The 10,311-nt window shown below is 31.5% G+C and overlaps 2 protein-coding genes across 2 annotated transcripts in view; one reads left to right on the top strand and one right to left on the bottom strand.

Annotated features, from left to right (window-relative positions):
- The first annotated feature begins 333 nt into the window (after nt 1–333).
- On the top strand, nt 334–3,620 carry LOC113401755 (copper homeostasis protein cutC homolog). Its single transcript, XM_026641770.2, has 4 exons — nt 334–548; nt 2,474–2,619; nt 2,892–2,927; nt 3,010–3,620. The coding sequence occupies exons 1-4, from the start codon at nt 518–520 to the stop codon at nt 3,574–3,576; spliced, it is 780 nt and encodes a 259-aa protein (XP_026497555.2). The 5' UTR covers nt 334–517; the 3' UTR covers nt 3,577–3,620.
- Nucleotides 3,621–8,733: 5,113 nt separating this feature from the next.
- LOC113401754 (uncharacterized) overlaps nt 8,734–10,311 on the bottom strand; it is a 96,939-nt gene continuing 95,361 nt past the window's right edge. The window contains exons 7-8 of the mRNA XM_026641767.2: nt 9,720–9,832; nt 8,734–9,079 (exon numbers count right to left, since the gene is read on the bottom strand). Of these exons, the coding sequence (XP_026497552.2) occupies nt 8,855–9,079; nt 9,720–9,832 (338 nt within the window). The 3' untranslated portion in view covers nt 8,734–8,854. The remainder of the gene's footprint in view (nt 9,080–9,719; nt 9,833–10,311) is intronic.

Here is a 10,311-nt window from a genome sequence, read left to right as displayed (position 1 = left end):
TATAATTCGTACGATATCCTTTGAAGTTGCAAACATTCTAGATTTCTAGCATGCTTCCGTCCTTGTATAGTCTGGTCATCTGGTGGATATAGTGTTAATATTCAATCAATCAATGGATTTGAAATCAAATAGACTTTTGTTAGTACTTTTGAATCGTCAGTTGTTACCACTTGTTCGGAGTGTGGAATCTGCTATTAACATGCATTTATAACAGTATAAAAAATAGCAGTAGTAGTACTACAGTTTTTTTGGACCAAAACGTTAGATACTCGTTTTTAACTGTCAAAGTGTCAACTGTCAAAGTGTCAACTGTCAAGTCTTCCCTCTTATGATGATTTCAAGATTTGTTTTGTTATTTTGACTGTGTTGTGATGTGTTCCACATCATGTTAATTTTCAAAGCGGTGAATCCCGTTTTGAATTTATAATTATTGTGTTAATAATCCTCGTAATTACCTTAAGACTCTTAATAAACTGTTGCAAATGAGAAATTTGTGGCTTAAAGTAAAAGAAAAAAGATGACACAAAATCTCTACTCAAAGAAGCTTGGTGAGTTCACAATTTAACTGGAATAATATCTTTATTCAACACAATTAAAAAAAAAAACACATTTATTCTGATCAAGTGTCCAAATAACGACATTTACAAGATTCCACTATTGCTTTTCCAAAATAAATATCAAGAGATCTAATAATTTAAGGTAATAAATTAATTTAAATCTAGAGTAACAATGATACTCAAGATTTAATTGAACACTCATCAAAACTTACATTCAAGTAAGTTGTAACCGAGACAAAAAAGTAAAGTTAAAAATGCTATTCGTTTTTCTGTACAGTTCAAAACTTCAAACTGAAAATTAGTTAAAGTAGCTGCTCGAATAGGTTGTTGGCTCATTTCATGTCATATGTAATATATAACTTTAATTGATACAATTGGAAATAGTAGCTTGCAAGAATTTGCAACAAAACATTTTTTGGCAAACCATGTAATGGAGAGGAATTCAAAAACTTTAATTGGGGTTCTAGAAGTTTTTTTTTTTGTATGTATCACATAATTTTTAATCACTGTTTTATATTTTAATTTGAAGACAATTACAAAATCCAGCTAAGTATCTAATCTAACAGGCAATAAGAATAAAATACTTTAGACAATGTTAATACATATGTCTAAATGTTTTGTTTGTAAACCGAATCTAAAGTTACTTACTGATTTGTTTAAAATATTGGAATTTTTTTTTATACTTATAACTTCAGATGTAACACAAGGTTCTCATTTCAGATCATTATTAATAATATTTGAAAATTTAAGAATTGCCTTCAAAAAACCATCTTTAAAGTCACAAAGGAATGTAAATATAATGTGTATTTATTAGTACACTAGATTCTACCCTCCACTAACTACTTCAGCTGCTATCAGGAGTGACAATCTGTTCTAGATTCATCTTATCCTACTGGAAATCATTCCTGTATTGATATACTTATTAAACTTTTAATTTTATTGATTTATTTGTGGCTGATTGGAGAAAAATATATTTTTCTTTTATCTAAAATTCCAATATCTACTTCCCTTTTCTCTTTTGTACTAAACATAAAGGTACATTGTTCATAGGCAGTAAATTCAATTTATGTCAACTAATTGCCTTCTAAATCCTTGAGAATCTGGCCATGGACTGGACAATATCACTGTAACTGTGTACTTATGTAGATCTCAGAGAATTTGCTATGGAAAGTCCTCAAGTTGTTTTGTTACTGGAATTCAGTATTGCATTTAACTTTGAAACTATAAATATTTAACAATCTTTTAAAATTTCTTCCTCTGCATGTAGCCGGTTTGATTTCTATCTTCGGGAACTAGTGGTAATAGTGTACTTTACGCAATTACGGAGACACTGAGCTCATTTGTTCCTCAAGGATTTCTTTGCCCTTTGTTATTTTAAATTTCAAAAAATATTTTATTTGCAAAAATGTATATTGTCGTACAATATTTGTTCTGTGATATATAATGTAGTACCATAATTTCACAGACAGTCAAGAAATTTACTATTGTGTATGTATATTTATTAGATGAGAGCAACAATATAAATGTATAAAACGCAAGTTCGTACCTGCGTTTTATACAACAAGAGCATTTTTTGTGGCATGAAAACCACTTCACCTTGTTCAGGACCCCATGCTTTCGTGATTTAGTTTTGATAACAGTCTCGATATAATTCCTTGGGTTGAAATTGCAGCGAACATATTGATGTTAGCTGCAATTTTAACCATCATCATAGTGTATCATCAGCATAGCGCCACATAGGGACAGGTAAGGAAAGAGAAATGGTGAATTCGCTGTGAAAGCGCATACCTGCGTTTTCTTGGTATTCATTTCAACAAGATTAACAGAGCCCCATCTGCATTTTCTTGGTAATAATTTCTACAAGATTATGTATATGTATTGTCAATTCCTAATTAAGGGTTTTTTATTTGTTACAGGAACTAGATTGGAAATATGTATCGATAGCTTAGAATCTGCAAGAAATGCCATAAAAGGAGGTGCAGATGAGTTGGAAGTATGTAGTTCTCTTGCAGAGGGAGGTCTCACACCTTCACCGGGTCTTGTTAAGGAGATTTTGCGACTAGTCAGTATGAAATAAAATAATAACTGAGCATGAGATTATCTTACTGTTTAAATATATATTTTTTTTTTATAAGAATTTAAACAAAAATATGAATTTACTTTATTTTTAATAAGGTACTGCAGGAAACATTTCTTTAGTTTTCAATAAACATTGTTAACATCCTGGTATCAGAATTTGAACATGATTTTTATATTTCAATTTATAAAACTAAAAAGGTTTTATTTACCATAACAATAATTATTTGTTAATTATTATTTATAACATTGTTTCAGGTAAAAAATCAAGTTGAAAACCTAATGAATCATGAGGTATGCCTTTTGAAATTTTTATTCCGTTAATATGAAACGTAAGCATTTATGTAAATAATTATTAATTAGAATTTATTTTTAGATTCCAAAAGTAAATGTTATGATAAGATGCAGAGGAGGATCGGATTTTTGTTACACAACGAATGAAATGGAAACGATGCTCGCTGATATTGAAGTTTATAAAGACTTTGGTGTAGATAGATTTGTCTTCGGGGCACTAACAAAAGAACAAGAAATTGACAAAGTGCATTGTGTTAAAGTTCTCAAAAATGCACATCCTATACCGGTTACATTTCACAGAGCATTTGATCTTTGTAAAGAACCTAAAGTTGCCATCAAGGATATTATTAATTTAGGTTTTAAACGAATTCTGACCAGTGGACAACAACCTTCTGCTGCCGATGAACCAGCTCTGGAACTACTTGATTTCCTATTAAAAAACTATAATGATAAAATAGAAATAATGCCCGGAGCGGGTATAAACTGTGATAATGCTATGTTATTTTTTAAGTCTGGTTTTAGTATTATTCATAGTTCATGTAAAAAAATAAAGCGATTGCCTGATGTTGGTGGGGATTTGAATATGGGTAGTAATGAAATGTACGTTACAGATGAGAATATTGTTAAACAAATTAAAAACATAAAGTAATATTTAGTTTTTTTTAATAGACAATCGAGAGTATTAAGTTATTGTTATAATTAATGACAAGAGATTGTCAATATTATTATTTAAAAAAAATAATAATATAAAGGCACCGGTTATAATCAGAATAAGGTTAAATTCATATCTATGAGTTTAATTTATTCATTTGTTCCACGGACTTGCGGGCTTTCTGAGGCATAGGAATGAGGACTTAGTTTCCAAATGGAGAGTTTTGATTCAAAATATCTAGACAGAAAAACTCAATAACTTCTTAGTCGGACTCGTGACTAAAACCCAAGTTCCGGGGCTTATGTAGCTTAATAAGTTTGCAAGCAGGTATTTCAAAAACCGTTATATATAGTCCACTCAAAGAATGCAATGGAACACAATCTAAGTATTTAAAATTTCGTTAATTATATAATCGCCACTTTCCAAATATTATTGAGCGACTAAAACAACTCTGAATGGATCTCCTGTCTATCATTTTATTCTGTTTTGCATTTATGGAATGCAAATGAATACCGTTTGACTGCTATTATTAAACTTCGTTTAATGATTATTATTAAACATATAATATTTAAAAATAAATGAATGTCATTTATTGTCTTTCAAATGTGTCTAATTTTATTCGTAATAAAACCATAATTCAATGGTGTTTCTTATTTATTTATATCACTCCTGTCTACCATTTTATTCTGTTTTACATTTATGGAATGCAAATGAATACCGTTTAACTGCTATTATTAAACTTCGTTTAGTGATTCGTTTAATTTCCATGAAATAAATTCACTTATATTACCACTGGCAAAACTGTCGTCTCAGATCTCTGTCATGTACTATACTAAAACTTCCGCAACGCTCTTTTTTTAATTGAGATAATACAAAAGGAACGTCTCCTTATATACTATTTTTAAATAAATAATTCATGCTTCATTCATAGCAGAAAATGTATATCTCTTTTTAATTATTAATATTTATTTTTAATTGGCTTTGTGCAAGACCGTCTGGGTAGGTACCACCCAATCTTTAGATATTCTACCGCCAAACAGCAGTAGTCAGTATTGTTGTGTTCCGGTTTGAAGGGTGAGCCAGCCATTGTAACTACAGGCACCAGGGACGTAAAATCTTAGTTCCCAAGGTTGGTGGCACACTGGTGATGAAAGGAATGGTTAATATTTCTTACAGCACCATTGTCTATGGGCGATGGTGACTTACACAGGTGGCCCATTTGCTCGTCCGCCAACCTATATCATAAAAATAAATAAATATTTTGGAAGATAAGAGCCGAGATGGCCCAGTGGTTAGAACGCGTGCATCTTAACCGATGATTTCGGGTTCAAACCCAGGCAGGCACCACTGAATTTTCATGTGCTTAATTTGTGTTTATAATTCATCTCGTGCTCGGCGGTGAAGGAAAACATCATGAGGAAACCTGCATGTGTCTAATTTCAACGAAATTCTGCCACATGTGTATTCCACCAACCCGCATTGGAGCAGCGTGGTGGAATATGCTCCATACCTTCTCCTCAAAGGGAGAGGAGGCCTTAGCCCAGCAGTGGGAAATTTACAGGCTGTTTATGTTTTTTTATGTAAGATAAGATGTTTGTTTGTGATAAGGCGAAAAAAATATATTTTTCATCCTCCTAATTTTGCGTTCATCGCGAAAAATGAATTATATTTTAAAAATGAAAATTTATATTATATTGCAATTTATACTTCTTATCTTTTTATCGGTTTTCTTTTATTATACATTCTTCCAATAACTATAAATTTCGATGATTTGCCATCTGCCGGGCGTCCCTTGGATTATTATTTAGCATGGCCAAAATCAAAGTTTCAATATTATGCCAGACTTGCGAGAAAATTCAACATTTATACAAAAACAATGGAGAAACTGTTAAACTTCCATGATTTTTGGTACCTTTTTACATTAAGAGTATAAAAAAAAACTTATGCAACTTACGGGTCGGTCTATTATCACGATATCCTAACTCATACTATAAATGCGAAAACGAGATGGTTTGTTTGCTATGCTTTCACGTCTCGACTACTCAAGCGATCATCACGAATATTTTTATGTACACGTTGTCAAAGAAAAGAACATTACTCATTGTTTGCTCGTCACATTTCGTAGTTTTCACGTTTTCACTGGGCATCGGCTCTTCTCGCTTAATTTGATTCATATCAGTGGTTTGGCTTTTTGAATATGGGCCCCATTGCAAAAATAAGGACCATGTCTTCATTTTCCACGTAATTTAAACATATATCAGCTTTTAAACAGAAATATAGGGATGCGGTAAGAATGCAGTATCTTGCAAAAGAAAGTTCAGAAAAAGAAATAAGCGATGAATGAGGTACAGATAAAATATTTTCACCTGTCTTTGCCTTTGGGGCGCTGGTGCCTTTGTTTTATCCTGGTAGTTACGCCACTGATTTATATATATACTTTTATGTTATAGGGGCAAACGAAAAAAAAAAAAAACTTTCATTTCAGTCTGTAAATACGGTATTTTCAGAAAACATAACTTTTTATCTTTACGTACAATCTGTTATTGTTGCTTTAAAATCTATCCCTTGGGCGTACTAGGGAAAAAAGCGTTCTATGCTTATTCCCGACATTGCATTTTTTAAATTTCATGTAGGTTTATTTTTAACAAGTATATATATATGTATATATATATATATGACGGCGACTGCGGTAGATCAGCGGCACGCCCGTCATCGGTAGGAGCTTCTGGTACAGGGTTCATGGCGTAGGTCTCAGGCAATTAACCACAACGATACAATATGACAATTCTTGTACTTTATGTAGATAATCAGCAATCACAAATTATAAAGTACTTAGGTATATTATAACTATCCGAGTTGCGTGAACCAACGGTCCCGTTTGGAAGGCCCGAACTGTATCGCTCTCTATAATAATAATTAGCTTCCGACTCATTGCTCTCCAAAGAATTCAATATGTGACAGTTGTCCCTTCAAACGATTCCGATCACGTGACTCATTATGTCACGGCGTTCACGCCCCAGGATACAACAAAAACTAAGTTAATAATTCTTCATAATCGACGACATATATATATGTATAAGGTTAATGCGTATGTACTAATAGTAAACTTAATGACGTTTTACCGACGTACAAAATAATTGCTCTTGTTATGTATATCTAATAAATACTATTATATATTATATATATAATCCTATAAGCAACTTATCTGCCAAATTTAAAGTTTATAGGTGTTATAGTTTCTGAGATTTCGTGATTAATCGGTAGGTTGTATTTATATAAGTATATGGATAAAGCCACGAAGCCTAGTTTATTTATTTCATAATGAATAAAAAACAGCATTGATAAACATCGCAAGTAATTTATCACGTCATATTTTTGGGGAAATATTCGCGCGTTCGCGTAATGGTGCCATTAGTACCCTAGAGCATAACGGATACAATATCGGAGCGAAGACTTAACGACTTCTATTATGATGACCTTTAACATAAAAGTAACAACTTTAGTCTGACATTAAATTTATGGTTATATGCGTTTCGAGCACTTGAGTGTATATCGTTCTCACTTTGTAAATACATATTTTTTAAAGTATTATAGATATTTAAAATACACGAAAATAATAGCCGGATAATCATTGGAATCACACGTGAATCTTAAATTAAGATCGGGGCTTATAATTCGGGCAGGTATTGGGGATACATGATAAATAAGTTGTACATGTACTAATACGAGTATGTTAACAATTAAATCTGGGCTCGGCCTCGAAAAAAATCATCGTGAGAAAATCTACTTGTCGCGGATTAAATTTTGCCACATTAATATCTGCCAACGACAGCGATAACGTTGTTCTATTTTTCTCAACATAATTATATAAAACAGCCTTTACTTTTATTGTTTCAATATAAATTAACATTCGAACTGTTTTACCAATTACCACTGTTTTGCGAAACTTCCTCTTCAGAATTACATGGCTCAAAATACGAAAGTACAACAATTTGCCTGCCATACGGTTTTTTAGAATGATTGATGTAGGGTGAATTTTTCAAAGACTCTCTGAGGCGTGACTCTTGTTTAGGTGGCGTTACTCAATCTTTGCCATCCCATCAATGATGGTACATTTAAAAGAAACATTCGTAGTTATTTGGGATAAAATTATATGTCATAAAAAAAGTTAAATAGGATATTCATCATGTGTGTGTATAAATTATCAAAATGTGGCCAATTTTTTGATTTTATGAAAAACACATTATATTATATATTTAAGTATGTGTGTTTCATATGTGTTTCGATTATATCTTTGTGATTCGTTTGATTATTATAAAATCAATAAAAGAAGGTACAACAATGTATGTATCCCATGATTGATTTCTAATAAAATATACTTCTTTAAAAACCTTTATAAATAAAACGAACACAATAAAGGCTTAATTTATTTACGTGGATCCAAGTGAACTTCTTATTCTAATAGTTACAATAAATTACGTCTAAGGTACAAAATAAGGCTGTATCGTGAAATGTGAAGACGCTTAGTTTAAGGCAGTTCTTGTTTACCGTGTCGTGCAACCGAGGGCTTATAATGTAACTTATAAATTATAAGTTACAATAAAATACCTCAATTTTTACACTAATTATTATATACACCAATAATTATACTATGAAGCTCCTAAATACCTAATATCAAATTGGTCAAATTGCACAAGTTAAGGGTAAAGCGATTATTTTTATATGCAAGCGATTTGTTTTTCATTAATCTATATCTTACGTTAGTTCAACTATTTTCTTTTAGTGCATAAAACACGTTTTAATAGTATGTAAGTCATTTTCTACTAACTCGTGTCCTATTATAGCTAGTATAAAGTTAATTTATATTGAATAATTAAAAAAAAAAAGTTGGTAAAGTAATACATTAATCATATTATGTACAATCAAATAAAAAAAAAACATACAAATTTTCACAAAGCAAATTTAAATAAAGAACTGCATATTTTCTTTTCTAATTTCATACTTTCTGTTCTAATCAAAAATGTGGCAACATCGATATCCATAAAAAGGAAAATTAAATAAATACATATTCGATGATTGACAGGTAATATCAGTTTCGTTATTCTGGCTTATATTGTCAGTTGCCAGATTAACTATTTTTTATATCAGTTGTGCATTCAAGTATTTTTCACATTAAATAAATTGTCCTAAGTGTATTTAGTCTTACTTTAAGTGTATTTTATAATGAGTCTTATAATTTATATATTTTATTTTAATTATTATCTGTAAAAATTGACTATACAATGACCGAGTGTCTATTAGTCTTCTTGTCAGGAGCATAAGGTTCTAATTTCGCTGGCTCGGTGTTTAAAGCGCTGTAGTCTACAGGGAATGGGGGTTGTGGCAGGGAATCCTTCGGTGGAACGAGCACCCATTGCCCTGGACCGTTGGGATTCTTCCCCATCAACCAGTTAGTGAAGCAGTGAACGTAGGTACCATAATCGAGAATCAGGTAGCTATTCTGGAAGAACAGTTAAGAATAATTAGATAGTGTACGTATTTATTTTATAGGTAGACAAAATGGTTTATACACCTCCTGATGGGAAGTGCTCATAACCGCGCAACCAATATTACTAACAGATATTAAGTGTCCCGAACAGCCTATGAGCAATCTTTCCAAATCTTATGTCCCTTGTACCTATAATTGTACTAGCTTACTATACCTTCAAAACGGAACACAACAAAACCCTACTAAGTATTACTGATTGGCGGTAGAAAATAGATAAGTATCTACTCAGGCTTGCTGTCACAAAGCTCTCCCATCAAATAAAGGTAGATAGAGGGTTGAGATAGCCTCGTGGATTGTACTTATGTTTAATTCCAAAATCACAACATGTTACAATGTTTATAAATAATCTAATAGTCGATGGTAGAGGATGTTAGTATGGATATATATTTTTATAGTTTGGCTGTACTTATCTCCCATGCTTTGGAAAATACCTAAATCTATTAATACTTCCATATGTATTGAAACAGCACCTGTATTAGTATACATAATTGTGCACTTAAATATTTCCAGTGTAGTTTTCCTTGGGAATGGCCGCCATGATTAAAAGAAGCCTATAGGACAAAAATACAAAATAGATATAAAGTATATTTACACTGGTCATTCTGTCGTAAGCGGTATCAATAATTTCTTCAACCCTGTTAGCTGGTAGTCCGATCACGGAACGATAAAACGCGGCGAGCGCCGGCTTTGTTATTTCTCCTGCACCTAGTAAGCAAAACGATAATTTAATTTCAACAGTCATTAGTGTTAAGAGTATTATTTAATTTTAGAAAAAAAATTGTAAAATTGTCTATGCCTAAATCTCATTATCTTTGATTAGTATCTATAATATTTGGTACGAAGGTTTGAAGGTACGGTTACCTATGAGAAGGATCTATGTCGGAGAACGCTCGAGTAATAATTAATAATATATACTTACATAATATATGTATATTTCACGCTGTATCCATTTCAATACGTTAACATTACAAATTAGTGAAATATATGTTTTAAAATATATTAGGACTTTTTAAATTAGGTTATCAATTAAGTTATTTTAAAATTACATTTTTTTTTTCTATTTACAAGGATAGTTCAATCTTTAAATACTTGAAATTTTCTAGGATAAATCGATTTAAAGAAAGTTAGCTACAAGAGTTTCAGAAGTTCCAGTGAATAGTTCCCTCAACAGTTTAAATCTTTTA

This window comes from Vanessa tameamea, chromosome 20 (genome assembly GCF_037043105.1).
Source record: "Vanessa tameamea isolate UH-Manoa-2023 chromosome 20, ilVanTame1 primary haplotype, whole genome shotgun sequence".
Lineage (NCBI taxonomy): Eukaryota > Metazoa > Arthropoda > Insecta > Lepidoptera > Nymphalidae > Vanessa > Vanessa tameamea.
Note: the sequence above shows the minus strand (reverse complement) of the source record. Positions and strands in the feature narration are given on the sequence as shown.

Bases quoted from the DNA above. Each gene is read 5' to 3' on its own strand.
- LOC113401755 (XM_026641770.2), top strand. From the start codon at position 518: ATGACACAAAATCTCTACTCAAAGAAGCTTG. The intron at 549-2,473 runs GTGAGTTCACAA...TATTTGTTACAG, and splicing joins TCTCTACTCAAAGAAGCTTG to GAACTAGATTGGAAATATGT. The intron at 2,620-2,891 runs GTCAGTATGAAA...ACATTGTTTCAG, and splicing joins TTAAGGAGATTTTGCGACTA to GTAAAAAATCAAGTTGAAAA.